The sequence below is a fragment of the Conger conger genome, chromosome 6 (genome assembly GCF_963514075.1).
Source record: "Conger conger chromosome 6, fConCon1.1, whole genome shotgun sequence".
In the NCBI taxonomy this organism is placed as follows: Eukaryota; Metazoa; Chordata; class Actinopteri; order Anguilliformes; family Congridae; genus Conger; species Conger conger.
This window is the reverse complement of record NC_083765.1, coordinates 34,400,453-34,416,330: the sequence shown is the minus strand read 5'-3', so window position 1 is coordinate 34,416,330 and position 15,878 is coordinate 34,400,453. Positions and strand designations below refer to the sequence as shown.

Genomic DNA, 15,878 nt, shown 5'->3' with positions numbered 1-15,878 from the left:
ATGGTATTTTTAAATCAAAACATTGTATACTGATAGATGTGACTGGAAACAGAAGCGCATTCTCTACTATATTTATTAATGATTAAATAAGATGATATAAAACGGCAGATCTTAAAGTAAATTTAATCTTACGAAATGGACAGTCGGCTTTACAGTCCACCATTTGGATTTTAATGTCATAATACAATATTTTCTGGACCCAAAATAAAACACATACAAAATAAAATACATATGTAATTTCATGGAAACGATAAAAGGACAGTTTATGAAGCGGTCTCGGGTTCACCGCTTGGAGCCGCGTCGTGGCAGGTGGGCTGCCACTGTTCCTTTCCTCTGCTTGGGGAAGATTTTGTTCCCACTGGTCGCGCAGGGGATCAGCAGTTTCCGGTACTCGTGAGGGAGATACTTCTCAATCAGCACGTTGACGGGCATGCTGTCAGTCACAAAGCCCTGCCTGGGGACAGAACAGAGGGGAGGACATCGGGAGAGGAGTTAGGGGCCCAGGGACCGACACAGGAGATGGCAATACCTAGAGAAAGATGCAGACACTAACGCATGAAACACCCCCTCCTTCTCTGTCACTCACACATGAACTCACAAGCACACGCACACACGCGCACACACACACACACACACACACACACACACACACACACACACACACACACACACACACACACACACACACACACACACACACACACACACACACACACACACCCCCATCCATGCATGCGCACACACGCATGCGCACACCCACGCACGCACACACAAGCACACACACACACACACACACACAAGCACACACACGCACACACACCTCCTCATGAGCAGCTCCACATCCTCCACCTCGATGGTCTTCCTCTTGGCGTGCGTGGCGTAGGCCTCCAGGTCATCGGCCAGACGGTCAAAGTACTTGGCCATACTGCGGGAACACAAAGGCCTGTTAAGCATTTCATTTCTTTCCTCACCTCCGTCTCCCTGAGTGACAGCGGTAAAGGGAGAGTAACTCCAGCCCTTACATCTCCTGGAGTATAGGTTGGGAGTCTGACGACACTTTGGTCTTGGCGAAGTGTTTGAAAGTAGACATGACGTAGCTCTTGGGCAGGCCCGGTGTCTTCTGGGAGGACGCGGCCTGCCCCTTCCTCTGGGACTTGGGCTTTGCAGCAGGGGCGGCAGCCTCGGCAGGCTTCCTGGAGAGGAGTACACATGTACACATTCATTTTTCCACACAGATATTGGGCCTCATGCAAGAACCACTCGTACAAACATATTTGTTCTTAAATCGCTCATACGAGTGATTTAAGAGAACTTGGCACGTTTAACCGATTTTCTTGCATTCTTAAACTTTACGAGTAGTCTGGACCTGTCTGACGAATCATGTAAACAATGCATTCCAAGAATTTTCTACGGAGAGGAAGGAGCATGTCAGCGCAGAACAAGAACTTGGATCAAACTTTCAATCTGGCCATTGCAGATCAAAGATGAATCAAGATTCAGTAACTGCATTGCTTATTTCTTCCCAGAAATGTTTTCAGAAACGTATTTTAGTGCACTGTTTCGGAGGAATAAGAAAGTTACTAACTATGTCCCTTGTTGTTGCTAATCCAAATTGGCCATATATCCAATGGAACCCACCTACAGTACCGTATATACTGCATTCTTAACCTAGGACAGTTTTCTGAAGTTAGGAGCGCTTGTTGAATCAGGAGTGGCACAGTTGTACGAGCCCTTTGCACGGAAAAAGTACAAGAAATGTACAATAAGAATACAAAAATGTTCTTGTATGAGGCCCATTATTTTCTAAAAGCATTTTCTTATGACATACCCTCTGGGAGCATACTGGCTCTGACCTTCGTTTAGGTCTTTAGGAAAAGTGTAATCCCAACATGGGATTATTTGGCAGTTGGGGCCCTGTGCAAGGTGTGGCAGTTATATACCTGGCCTCCATCATCTGTTTGAGGAAGTTGGGCGTTGTCGCGGGACCAGGCGTCAGCACGCGTTTCCTCTCCCGAACGAAGGCGGGAGTCTTCAAGGGCAGCTCTTGAGTCCCAACAGAGGGGTGTGGGGGGGTCAAGAAAACAAGCAGAGACCGAGTTTGTAAGCCTGACTAGAATCTAGAATTGTGTTCTTTTGTTAATGTCAAACTGAACTGCTGAAGTGTGTACATTCATGTACTGTACGGCTGCCTGCGACCAGCGAACTGGCAAGAAAGCATAATCAAATAAAGATTTACAGAGGTCAACTTGTGAAAGTAAAATGTACCATTTTGTCATACAACTATAGACTAGAAAGCTACAGAGAGGTGAGGAGAGGCACTGTTTTGCTTGCGAGTTTGGTTGATAAAAATGATAAATGAAAAATAATAAAAAGTTAAAATGACAAGTATTAGGCAACTTTTTGAGCATTACATTTCATGACATTTTCACTTAATTTACAGCATCGAGGCTGCAACAAATGATTAGCTTCTCTGCACATGTATGGTGTGTCATCCCTAACATTTGAAGAGTGTTCATGTCGATGCTCATTACCTTCACTCTCAGAGAGGTTTTCCTCTTCTTCCTCCCCTTCATCGTAGTCATCTTCAGGTGGCTCCAGCTCTCCCGCAGTACTCACCCCAGCGTGGGGCTCCACCCTCGTGGAGGTGTGGGGGGTGTGTGGGGAAAAGAGGCTGATTTCAGGGGACCCCGGCTGTGCCAGAGGGATGGAGTTCTCCTTGTCCTCTGGCTCATCAGCATAGGCACCTCCATCCATATTTTCCTCTTCCTCATCTTCCCCCTCCTCATCTTTCTCTTCTTCCTCTTCCTCCTCCACCCCCTCTTCTTCCCCCTCCTCATCTTTCTCTTCTTCCTCTTCCTCCTCCACCTCCTCTTCTTCCCCCTCCTCATCTTTCTCTTCTTCCTCTTCCTCCTCCACCCCCTCTTCCTCCTCCAATAAGCTCTTCTCCCTACCGGAGTCTCGGAGTTCCTGGGATGGGGGAATCTCATTGGGCGATGAGGCGGGCGATGACTCAGGCGATTGGGCGAGGGGTGAATGCGGGGGCAGGCTCCCCTCTCCCGGTCCACTGTGCCACTCACCGGAGGCTCCGGCCACTGACGACTTGACAAGCTCAGCCAGTCCTTCACCACTCTCCAGGTCTGTACAAGGGGCAGCAAATGAAGCAACAGCACTCCCCTACATATAGCCCCAACACTGCCCAATTCTCCACTCAAAACACAAATGGTAACTATAATGAAAAACAGTTTCCCTGAGCACTGATCCTTGGACAGTATCAATTACACAAGCCAAGAATATATTCTGATGAAATTATGGAAAGCTGATGATTCAGAAGAAGTTTGCAAAAGCTGATCCAATAGCAGGTATGAAATGGGAAGCTAATGAATGAATCATTATGGCACAACAGAATCAGAATTTTGGAGGCTGCAGTACTCACCCTTGTCCATCGGCTGTAGGCCGGTGGAGAGGCTCTTGTAGCCACGCCCTCCTGCCGCCACTCCAGGGATCTGCATCACTCCCTCTGAGCGATAGGCTCTCCGTGAGACGTGCTCCGCCCCCCACAGCTGCTCTGGACCGGAGACCACTTCCTCTTCCTGTGTCTCAGATTCTGCAGCCCCTTCCTCTTCCTGTGTCTCAGATTCTGTGTAAGGGGCAGCAAATAAAAAGGCCCCTTGAGAAGCAACAGGGGCTCGGTCTTCGACACACACCCCCTACGGTTTGGTGTCCCGCAGGGCTCAGTTCTTGGTCCCCTCTTCTCTCTGTACACCATGTCTCTTGGTTCTGTTATCCCTTCCCATGGCTTTTCTTCCCACTGTTATAACCCCTAATTCTTTCTTCCCTTCCCTCCCCTCCCGATACTCAGGTCACCATGCAGATCTCTGCCTGCTTGGCTGATCTCTCTGCGTGGATAGATTCCCTCATCCTCATGGTCGTTAACCATTACACACAGAAAAATATTGTGATGATGAAATTATGGAAGGCTGATCCAATGGCAAGTGTGATACGAGAGGGTAATGAATGAATCATGATGGTACAACAGAATTTGAATGTCATCATTGGAGGTGCCATTCTACGTCATGTATAGTGCTGTGTCTAAGGCACCCTAGATTTTCTTTACATGATGTTGGTCTTTGATGTTTATTTTTTAGGTTTTCTGCATTTGTGTGTCAGTAGATGAGACCAAATTTGAGATTTCAAACATTCATTTTCTGAAAATCTGTATTACTGCATTGAAGAAAGTAACATAACAGAAATAACTTTATGGGATTTTTTTTTCTTCTTTTTTTTTACGTGCCTAACATTTTGCACAGTACTGCATATTAGCGACTGATTTGAACCATCCATCCATCCATCCATCCATCCATCCATGATCTGAACCCGCTTATCCTGAACAGGGTTGCAGGGGGGCTGGAGCCTATCCCAGCATACATTGGGCAAAAGGCAGGAATACACCCTGGACAGGTCGCCAGGCCATCGCAGGGCACACACACCATTCACTCACACACTCATACCTATGGGCAATTTAGACTCTCCAATCAGCCTAACCTGCATGTCTTTGGACTGTATGAGGAAACCCACGCAGACAAGGGGCGAACATGCAAACTCCGCACAGAGAGGCCCCGGCCGACGGGGATTCGAACCCACTGCACCATCCGTGCCGCCCTTGATTTGAACCAATCATACAATTTTGCTCTTCCAACTTGAAATGAGTTGGGCACTGACAGCACATTATAGGAGTCATATAATGTGTCATACCTTTGCCATCACTGGAGGCTGCTCTCTCAGTGCAGGACTCACCCGTGTCCATCGGCTGTAGGCCGGTGGAGAGGCTCTTGTAGCCACGCCCTCCTGCCGCCATTCCAGAGACCTTCATCACTCCCTCTGAGCGATAGGCTCTCCGTGAGACGTGCTCCGCCCCCCACAGCTGCTCTGGACCAGAGACCACTTCCTCTTCCTGTGTCTCAGTGCTCTCAAAAGCCCCACCTTCCTCCATGTCCTCTAATATGTCGCCTCTCTCTCCATCCTCTTCCTCCCTGTTGGATTCGACTGCAGTGTCTTTCTCTTCTTCCTCTCTTTCAAATTCCTGCACCTCGTCTTCCTTCTCCTCAGACTCCACTGCTGCCTCTTCCTCTTCATCCAATTCCGTGCCCTGCTCCTCTGCCTCCCTCTCAGACTCCACGGTCCCCGCCTCCTCCACTTCCTCTTCTGCATTTTCCATCTCTGCGTCATCACCTCCGGCCAAACTCTGCTCTCCCTCTCCTTCCTTCACCTCCTCGTCCCCTCCCTCTCTCCCAGACCCTTCCAGGCCCTCCTCCTCAATTTGGTCAAGCAAGTCTTCCTCTTCCATCTTCTCTTCGTAATCCTTTTCTCCTTCACCACCCGCTGCGTCCCCAGAGGCATCTCTTCCCACCTCCTCTTCGTCCTCCTGCTGCAGCCGTTCCACGGCCATCTCCTCCTGCTCCACTTCAGCCTGCGTTCCCCCTCCCACCCCTCCTCCTCCCTGCAGGTCTTTGCGGATCTGGGTTGACGTGACAGTGTCCTTGTCGTGTATGGCGATGGAGGCGTGGGCCGTCGTCCCGGAGACGGGCGACGGATACAGCGCCGTGTCGCTCATGATGATGCTGGAGAGGTTCCAGGCCGTGGCGTCACTCAGGCCCAGGGTGAACTTCTCCATCCCCGCCGTCTGGTTCAGGCTCTGCTCCCTGTCTGATGGAGATGGAGGGAGGAAGGGCGGAATGAATACCCCATAAAAAGAGGATTCTAGAAAGTTCCCTTAATTTCAGCATACTATTTTTTCAGCAAAATAGTGTAATGTGCTGGTAGCACTCCAGAGTGCGTACAAAGGTCTAGAACAGGGGTTCCCAATCTTATCCGAAAAGGGTAGAATGGGTGCAGGTTTTTCTATTAGGCCAGCATTAAAATACCTGATTTCATTGATCAAGGTCTTGATTGAAGACCATAATTAGTTAATTTGTTGAACCAGAAACCTGCGCCCACACCGGCCCTTTTTAAGACTGGGGACCCCTGGTCCAGAAGCACAGTTGAGAGCAACAACCAATCAGAGCCTTGATTATCCAGCATGCTGTTCACGGGTACATAATGTGTGGCATCGACACTTAAACACAGGGGCAGTGGGGAGCATTGAGGAGAGACCCCTGGACTGTACCTGGGTTTCTCTTCTTGGCCTGGAGGTCATGGACACCTGCCTCAAAGTCCTCCACACTGATGGCCTTGCGTTTCCCAGCATTCCTCTGCAGCCCCCGCCTGTGCGTGTGCAGGTCCACGCAGGGCGTCTTGAGGGACAGGCTGAGGTTGCTGTGACGACAGAGCAGGTTTGAAATAAACAATCATTATGTAAGTACAGGACAGCACTACACGATGTTAGCATGGCAGTTCAGATCCATAAACGCACCCACTTTTTGGGACATAAGCAATCATTTTCTAACCAATGGTGTCAACTTGAGGAAGGTCCAGGTCGGTCTAAAGTGAAAGAAGTGTTCAAACCAGCGATGAGAGACTGGGAAGTGGCCATCAGAGGCTTGTGTAAATGTGTGTCACATTCCACAAACCCATTCACTGTTGCTTCTGGAAAAAAACTGCATTTGGACACATTCACGCTCCACTTCACTCAGCGGGATACGGTACCTTGCGCCCGACATGGCAGACAGGTTTCCCGTAGCGTCCTGTGCCCCATCCCCAGAGCCATCTGAAAAGCAATGCACAAACACTTCACTGCAGGGGTCTCCATTCTCTTCTCATTACTGTAAAACAGGCGTCACAGTGCTGCTCTGTAACAAAACCCTGCACCCACACCTGCCCTTTCTGGATAAGACTGGGCACCCCTGGTCTACAGCATGCCTGCAGGATGGACGGAGAATGCACTCTGTACCCCTACACCCAGGGCCCCGCCACACCAGAGGGGCCCTGTCCAGTCCTTGTCCAGAGATCGCTTTGCATAAAGGCATCATGGATGAGAGCTCTGTGGATACAGATGTGCATGTTCCAGAGCCCATTTCTTGTTTTTCTGGGGGGGAATCACACATTGTGTGTTGAGACTTTCACAATTCCCACACACCAAGTGATTATTAAATACATCGTATTGGATTAGGGGGCTGTCACTCATGCAAACAGGTTTTGCTTTATTGTTCAGTGCCTCATCACTTGTAATGCCTAATCTCACTGGAGCTGTTGAGTGATGAAATATGGTACAAATTATTCCTCCTGAGGCATTTACAGACACTTATCCAACGTGACTTAGTTCCCTTCCTTTGCATGCAGTCCATTGATATTACTGGGCATTTACTGCACTTCAGCTTGGGGGCGCCCCTTCTGGGAGTCAAACCTGCAAATCTGTTCATTTGTTCAACTATTCATGAAGAGTTAGGGGCCCAGTTCACCCCCAGCCCCAGCTCTGCCTACCTCCACTCTGGTCGACTATCTTCCTCTCGAACACGGACACGTTCATGTTCCTCTTGGGCCTCTTCCGGCTGATGCCCCTGATGGCCATGGTCAGGTTGACTGTGGGCAGGTCAGGAAGCTCCAGGTTGGACATGTGTGAAATCCCCATGCTGGATTACAGAAAGGGACCCAGAGGACAAACCGGTTTGTACTCATACCTGCGACACAACCCGTCAGAGAGAACTACGACAATTCAGTTCAGTGCTTTATGTTAGACTCAGAGAATTGTTCAGACCCAAGAAACCACAAGGTGAATTTACCGAGCAATGAACTGCTGTAATCGGTCAACAAAGTCCTGAGTGATAACAAAAGGTAGGATATCCAGCAGCTCACCATTTTGACTACCTGCATTTTGAAAAATATAAGCAATGCTGCTTTTGAGTTCCTTTGACAGCACATTTTATTATGAGGCTCAGTCTGGGCAAATGCAAATGTCATTTCCCAAAAAATTACTAACCGATAACAGATTCTTTTTTTCTGAAGCTGAAATGGTAAGCCGCCTTTTTGCTTTCACCACTAGTGACAAAACGGACGGGTCGGATAATTGAAAGAAAGATTCTGGCTGTTTACTTTCTAGACTAGCAATCGACAAACTAGTTCTAGTAAGAAATCTTTGCCTATTTCAGGGGGTTAAGAAACATCACAGGTAATTGAATGCTGCCGTATTAAAGCTATCAAAGAATTTATGTATGATGTAAATCTGTAGCTGGGGTTCACTTATGACTTATTGTTTGCCGTTTCATTAATTTTCCAACTACTCTTTTTTTTTGTCTACAACTGCAATCACTAGCCAAGGGTTTTTTTTAAGTGTTCTAAATATCTAATGTTGGTTAGAGCTAGTTTACCTACATTTTCCAGAACTGTGTAGTTTTGTCAGTAGGCCATTCCAGTTTTATTTTTTCTGATAAATGAGACAGGACCCCTAGCGGTCATAAGCAGTATCGCTTACATGGTTAACCGTTTACGAAATGGTAAGGTAAACGTTTACAAAATCTGATGATTTGTCACATCCCTAAGGCCAATAGCTGCTTCCGAGTGTAAAGCAGTATAGATTTATCATGGTGCTATTCCTTTCCATTTTTGTGCATTTATTGTGTGTGTTTGTGTGTTTAAGAAAGGCAAGCTTTCTCACTACAACCCTTGACACAGAAGGCATCTGTAAACCTGGACAGAGTCTTGTACAAATCCCAACTGCGTTGTATGTGTGAAAATCAAACCTGGGTCCGTTGCTGCACAGACTGGACTCTGTGGAACAAAGCTCGGTCTCCTCACTGTCCGGTCGATCAGGAACTATCAGGGACAGCTCGGGTTCTGCAGAGTTAAATGGGGTGGGTTTAAGATGGGTGCAAAGCAAAGGCCCGATCCGCTTCAGGATTTTGTGCTAAATACTGTCTTGAGCAGACATTTGTATATGGACCAGCTACAGCTGTAGACTACTAGTGTATGCTAAAGATTGTACTGTGCTCAAGTACAGGACCGAACCAACATCATTTCTAGTGGCGTGAGAAAAATAAATTAAGGTAATTGGTTGGAACAAAAACCAGCTCGCAGATCGGAGTTGTGCACCCCTGGTTTAAGAGCTACAAAATCTACTGCAGCATACAATATTGTGCTGAACACTCTCAGTGTTGTTTTTCTAAGCTGGAAATGCAATAGGACACCTGCCACCAGCTTCTACTCTTCACTCTGCCATCCAACAGCTGAGCTATGCAGCCACTGAATAGGACTACACTCCATATGCAGCCAGTAGGCAGGTGTAACCCAGCCAACCCAGTCTTCACCCTTGTGTAAAAGGAGATGCGGCATACCCCGCAAAAAAAAAAAAATCCATCCTCCAAAGGTTTCAAATTACGGGGGAGCTCCCCCAAAGGAGACCTAAGCCCAGAAAACCCCCCCCCCCCATCCTAAAAGCAATCCATGGTCACAATTTCCTTCCGCAATCCTCAGTGTAATTCGAGCCCTGTACACTCTCCAGGCGACACTGTGGCCAACTGCACGTTACCCAAAGGGACCCCCAGCCACTCAAAGCTGACACCACCAGTATGAATTAAGGGTACGGGCCAAGGGCCACGACACTGCATTGCACAACAGCGATTTGACCAGACACAGCACCCGAAGGACCGGAGCAGTCCCGATTTGACACACCCCACCTCACGCACCTGTCTGGAGAATCCCACGGAGCAGCCTGCGGGGGGTGACGTCTTCACTGAGAGAATGGGACGCTGTCACTGCGGGCATTTTCACTTTTCCCATCATGCCTGACATTGACAAAGACCTCTTTCTCTGCTGAAGGGGTGATTTTGAGATGTTCTGAGAAGGTTGGGGAGTAGGGATAACAAAGAATTAGGGCACACCAATAATCTTTTTCTTATAATCTTTGCCTCAGGATAAAAAACAATGGCCAATCTCAAATGGTTGCTGTATAAAGGCTGTAGTTTCTTGATAATTTGCTGGTAACAACAGTGATCCTCATTCCTGGTCTTGGCTGGCCGAAGAGTCTTCTGGTCGATTACACAGTTCACTCACCACACCCGTTTTCTTGGGTCTGAATTGGTTGCTGATATTCCAGCAAAAACAAAACCCAGCAGAACCTGCGGCACCAGGACTTGGAATGAAGACTGTTCTACAAGATGCCCTGATCAATTCTCTATGCAATAAAAATGTAGCAGCTGCAAAGTTACAATCACACCAAGTACCTGTCATTTCACTGCTTTACTAACTTGTGCTAGAGGGAGTTAAACAAAACAAAACAAAATACAATTAAATAGATATGGAAGACTACAGCAGTCTAGCATTACCTTTGGGTGGAACTGCATTTAATTCACGCATTTACCAAACAGTGACACTTTGCCAAATACTGTCCACTACTGGAACCATGGATTCTAGTGAACACGATACTGGTGTTGCCTACAATGACCAATGCTAAGGTTAGATACTATCCTGAGATAACTCTCTGGCAGTGCCTTTACTGATCAGTCACAAAGCCATGTCTAGAGCTGCCCTTACCTTGTGCAAGTTCTGCCGGAGCTTTTGCCGGAGAGCAACCTGAGGGGACTGGATCCCAGCATCGCTCTTTCGCAGCCTGGTGCTCCGTCTGGACCCGAAGGCCACGCTTTGTTGTTGAGACATACTGTAAATGTCAAAGTTGGGGTAAACTGCGCATTGATCAAATGAGTAATGATCCTTGTGCCATTTAGCGAAGGGAATTGTACTGACCTGCGTGTGATTGGTGAACATGGTTGCTCTGTGTACAGTACGTTTCTCAGAAGTACACGAGGAGACGCATCCTCAAATGAATCCATTATAAAGCAGACTGTAACGTTGCACAACAATAACATGCAATTAGCAAAATTAGCCAGTGAGCAAACTGATCTAACGTAAATGCTAATTTGAACCAATAACCGATTTAGTTAAGAGACTGTGCCTTTAATTCGAAAGTTGTGTCAACGGAGTGACTATTGTTCGAGAAAACAAACGAGTTTAGTTTATCAACTGAATTAGCAGTCGTTCTCAATTAAATCTTGTAGCTAGCTGGCCCCCGAACAACTTAGCAAGCTGAAAAGCTAATGTAAATTAGCAAGCTAAAAAAAATAGCTAGCTTTTACTCTTATCAGCTTGCTATTCGCTAATGTTTCCTATGCTAGCTTGTCTAATAAAGAACTATAGTTACCTAGCTACAATGCACCAATTACCGTTACGGGACTTCCTGCTGCCTGCCTTTCAATTTAACACTTCTCTAGTTTCTTGTTTTAATAATAAACACGGCTCCATCAATATTCTGCGTAGAGCGAACTGTTTTCAAACTGTTTTTTTCCCCAAGTTACTGATGACGTTTGACTCCCGCCTTTAGATTCAAGTAAGTGCTCGCGATAGTTCGACGGCGGAAAAGAAGGTTGTTTGCTGGAAGAATTGTGGTAGTTGTAGTTGTAATACCTCATCTTATTGAGGATTGTTGAGTCACACCACTCTGTGCCAGACATGTTTATTGTTTTCACTTAACGGGGGGAGGCTAATGAGCCTGAACTAAGGGAGGGTAAAAAAGAAACTCAGTTCTAAATATATATCTTTGATGGATCTGTTTTCCATTCTTCTGCGTGAAAAACATCACATATTTGCAAATGATTCTCATTTAAATTAATGACATTTAGTGTGGCGGCATTACCTTTGTAGATTTCATATTACGTTATTTAACTATAGCAGAAATATCTGGTAATGTTACAAAAAATGATTAAATAAAGACTAAATGTCGGCATTAACGTGTGTGTGTGTGAGTGTGTGTGTGTGTGTATAAACGGTAACATAAACTCGTATATTAGGTCACGTAATAGTAAAATTACTGATGACTACTATAGGGCATTTCATGAGGCCAGATGATTGACGTGTACAAGTCGTCTGCCATTACACTTAAGAAACCCAAAACTTCGACAGATGGCATCTACAATAGCAACATCTCAGCGTCAAACTTGGAATGCGGGTACGATGTTTTAGAAATGTTAATAAACATAATTTAATCGAGTCATGTTTTTTGTTTTGGTTTTTTTTCAAAAAAGTTTTATTTTACAGTTATTGGTTGAAACAGCATAGCGTTCTACATTCAACACAATTTAATGGGAAATAAATAAATAACCTAAAACATATAGCCTATGTATATATACACACAAAATGATCTGCGATATACAAATTATGTTAAACCTTTAAAATCAACAACATTTCAGATTCAGTGTGTGCCAATTCGTCTGAGAAGCAAAACAGGAAGTTGTTAGCATTGTGGGACGTGTAGTTCCGCTCTGGGGCTACTGGGCTTGATAACAGCGCGCGGAGGAGCGAAACAAAAATAAAATAAAGGAAAACTTTCAAAGGATTACACATATATCGATTCGATTTTGAAATAAGCATGCCTGGATTCACTTGCTGCGTCCCTGGCTGCTATAACAACTCACATCGGGACAGGGAACTGAGATTTTACACCTTCCCAAAGGACACCGTACAGAGAGAGATTTGGCTGAAGAACATCTCCCGGGCCGGGGTAAGCGGTTGTTTCAGCACCTTCCAGCCTACCACGGGTCATCGTGTCTGTAGCATACATTTCCCCGGTGGCAGGAAGACTTACAGTATTCGTGTACCAACACTATTCCCGCTGAGGGGTGTGAATGAGAGAAAGAACAGACGCGGCAGAAACAAGAAAGTGTCCGCCGTCCTTCCTATCATCACAAGCGTCGTTTCAGTAGGCGCTAATAATGATGCTACTCTGAGCGGTACAATCGCGGAGGTAACCAGCAGCAATGATGTTGCAAACGCTGGCAAAGTGGGACTAAAAAGCGAGGGTGGCCAAGAGACCAAGCCTATTGACCTAACTGTGCAAGGGGACGGTCAGTGCTTGACAGCAGTTATTTCCAGCTCTCACGCCTTGGCGGGCAGCAGCGACCTCCATTCGGCTATAACCGCCGCAACACCCCTTCAACAAAGTGTACCATACTCCACGGTAGACCTGTGCGGGCTTGGGTCGCTGGATCACTCATACTCGCTGACCACTGGGACCACCTCGGCGGAGTTGTTGAAGAAGCTGAATGAGCAGCGGGACATCATCGCCTTGATGGAGGTGAAAATGAAGGAGATGAAGTCCACCATCCGACAGCTCAAAGTAACCGAGGCCAAATTAAAGGAAGAAGTAAGAGAGCGGGATCGCATGCTGTCAGCTGCTGTGGTTCGAAAGAAAATTTGATCTGACGGAAAGTGGATCAACATCAACATGTCGGGAAAAAAACACTTTTTATAAGGGATCCCGGGCGACGAGTGAACCCTTTTGTACAAAAGCGAGAGAAGTGGTTTGATAGTTGAGAACTTTGCAAAAATGTTTTTCTTAATTGAATTTAGCTACTAGCTAATGCCGTTGTTAGCTGACGTATGATACAGTAGCTTACCTTGTCATAGTACTCAGTTTTGTTGACTAATTGTGTGTATGTTTAGCTCCTTGAGATCATCAAAATTATCCTTAAATAATACAGATTGCTTCGTTCATTCAGCTGAATGGTTTCCCCCAAGGATTAGGTCACATCTTGAACTAAGCTGTGTGCTATGAAATGAACGTGTTAGAGAAAAGACGGGGAAAGGATTGGGAGTTCTTCGAGTTAAAGGGGACGTACTTAAACATTTATATGTAACAATTTTCATGTTGGCATTATGTCTCGCTGCAGTTTGTGCTTTTTTCCAACTTAGAAATCTAAGACTTAAAGTAAGCAGTGCATCACGATACAGTGTGCATGTAATATGAAGTTAAAGAGAATAGGAAATTACAAGCAAATCTGTCAGCAACGTGGTTACGTCTGAATGTGGCAGTTCATGGCACCACAAAGCAGTGGTCGTTTTTTTTTTTTTTTTTGCCTCATTCAAAGCTTTCAGGCTGAATAGCAACATGGATCCCATTTCAATATGATGGTTTTTCTGTCACATGAAAAATAAGAAAAATATCAATTTGAAGTTATTAAAGTAAAAAAAAAAAAAATACAGTGTTGTGTTAAGAGTTTGTTTTTCCTGGCCAGTGTTATTAGCATTTTTCTGTGAAACATTCTTATTGTTAATTAATTAATTAATTAAACTGTATGTGTGTGCCTCTTACAGCAGTTGATTTGGGGAGTCTGGTTAGGATTAGTCAACATATGGATTTCTCAATTACATCTGTATTTCTCAATGAAACAATGAAAATGTTAAATTATATTAACTGAGTGGGTGCATTTGGGTGTAAACAGATGGGATGAGAGTATTTGATCATCTCATGTCAAGCCCCTTCCCAGTTGTTAGTTAGATAAAACATTTTTAAAAAGTAACTCCATAGCAGATGTCATTATGTTGACCCTTAACAATTGACGATGAATTCCAGGTCTTTGTCCAACAAGTAAATTTGTATCTTCGGGTGTATGATACTGACATTGTCCATCTTCTTAAATGTATGCAGCAACATGCATATGATTGAGCTCCAGGATAGCAATGGATGGCAATATTAGATTACTAAATATTGTAGCTAAATAAAATGTTAGATTACTGAGCATGTTTACATACAGATTCATATCTTTTGAATGCTTTAGTAAATCATAATCTGGCCATTTTACACCCGTAGTGTCTTATTCTAAATTTGGATTTCAGTGGTGTATAGTGATCTTAACTTGACTACCAGTGTATTGAAAAGTGTAGGCTATATCATGCTACCACCCTCTATAGAATGTATATTGTGTTGTGAAAATATTACACATCCTGCTGTTATACGAAATCAGAAGCTTTACAGCTAAAATATTACTTGTGGACAGGGCTAATTGAATATGAACATTATAATTTGTTGCCCCCACAAATATATTGAAGTCAACTTTATTTTTATTTTTTTATTTTTGTTATACCATTCCTATTTTTAAATCAGTTACCATTATCCAGCATTCAGCTACAATGTTGTCCAGCTAGATATGCTATTGGAACACCTACAGTGCTGTGGAAAAGTATATGCCCTCATCCTTTATCATTGAAAACTGAATGGTTTATTTTCTGAAAATGTTTTTTTTTTTTTTTCTGAAAAAAGTTATCAAACCCCAATTTCACCCATGTGAAAAACTAAATCTACATGATAGTCTGCATTGCACTGCTGCCACACAATTGGCTGATTAGATAATCACATGAATAAGAATAAGTAGGTGTAATAAAAAAAGGTTCCTAATAAAGTGCTCGGTGAGTGTATATATATATATATACACACAAAATATACCTTTGTATATAAAGGTCAGTGTTCTTGACTCTGCAACAAGAATGGAATTCATGGAAGATGGCAATGTAGTATGCTCATCTGACATTTGCAAAAAAGCACTTTGATCCCCATGCCTTTTGGGATAATGTCCTATGGACAGATGCGTGATGGTGTGGGAATGCTTTGTTACCTTGGGACCTGGGCGACTTGCCATTATTGAAGGAACCATGAATTCTGTTCTCTACCAGAAAATTCTGAAGTAAAATGTCCAGTCAGCTGTCCTTGAGCTGAAGTTGGGTTATTGAGAGACAATTACCCAAAGCGCAGAAGAAAGTCTGCATCTGAATGGCTGAAAAGAAGCCAAGAAAGAAACCCAGCTCTTTAAAAATCTGACCATAATCGAGATTTAATGGCAGGATGAGAAACGAGCAGTGCATGCTTGAAAACCTACCAATTTGTGTGAATTAATTGGAAGCCTCCAAAGAAGAATGGGCTAAAATTATTATAGTGCGATATTAAAGAATAATATCACATTCTAGGTTGTTTGGTTGCAGTTATTGCTGCTAAAGGTGATGCAACCATTTATTATGTTTAAGGTGTAATTACTCTTCCACATGGGGTGATATGTCTGTGTTGATAACTTTTTAATTAAATAATAATTTTACAAAATGTGCCATTTCGCCATTTCATTTTTTTC

General features: G+C 44.7%; 2 protein-coding genes across 5 annotated transcripts; one reads left to right on the top strand and one right to left on the bottom strand.

Annotated features, from left to right (window-relative positions):
- Window positions 1-55: 55 nt before the first annotated feature.
- Window positions 56-13,551, bottom strand: cenpt (centromere protein T). Of its 4 annotated transcripts, none has more exons than XM_061246640.1 (15): window positions 13,377-13,551; window positions 10,672-10,768; window positions 10,462-10,585; window positions 9,615-9,765; window positions 8,673-8,766; window positions 7,417-7,565; window positions 6,643-6,703; window positions 6,164-6,312; window positions 4,753-5,703; window positions 3,434-3,637; window positions 2,532-3,137; window positions 1,941-2,043; window positions 1,023-1,193; window positions 821-925; window positions 56-454 (listed from the first exon to the last, which is right to left on the bottom strand). In XM_061246640.1, the coding sequence occupies exons 2-15, from the start codon at window positions 10,755-10,757 to the stop codon at window positions 283-285; spliced, it is 3,126 nt and encodes a 1,041-aa protein (XP_061102624.1). In that variant the 5' UTR covers window positions 10,758-10,768; window positions 13,377-13,551; the 3' UTR covers window positions 56-282. The 4 variants fall into 4 exon arrangements, with proteins under 4 accessions (XP_061102624.1, XP_061102625.1, XP_061102623.1 ...); XM_061246641.1 differs by lacking the exon at window positions 13,377-13,551 and adding an exon at window positions 11,148-11,269; XM_061246639.1 differs by lacking the exon at window positions 13,377-13,551 and adding an exon at window positions 11,126-11,268.
- On the top strand, window positions 12,195-14,065 carry thap11 (THAP domain containing 11). Its single transcript, XM_061246643.1, has one exon. The coding sequence runs from the start codon at window positions 12,350-12,352 to the stop codon at window positions 13,175-13,177; it is 828 nt and encodes a 275-aa protein (XP_061102627.1). The 5' UTR covers window positions 12,195-12,349; the 3' UTR covers window positions 13,178-14,065.
- The last annotated feature ends 1,813 nt before the right edge of the window (window positions 14,066-15,878 follow it).

Bases quoted from the DNA above. Each gene is read 5' to 3' on its own strand.
- cenpt (XM_061246640.1), bottom strand. From the start codon at position 10,757: ATGGATTCATTTGAGGATGCGTCTCCTCGTGTACTTCTGAGAAACGTA. The intron at 7,566-8,672 runs GTTTGATTTTCA...TCTGTAATCCAG, and splicing joins CTGTGCAGCAACGGACCCAG to CATGGGGATTTCACACATGT. The intron at 5,704-6,163 runs GTACAGTCCAGG...CATCTCCATCAG, and splicing joins GGCCAAGAAGAGAAACCCAG to ACAGGGAGCAGAGCCTGAAC.
- thap11 (XM_061246643.1), top strand. From the start codon at position 12,350: ATGCCTGGATTCACTTGCTGCGTCCCTGGCTGCTATAACAACTCACAT.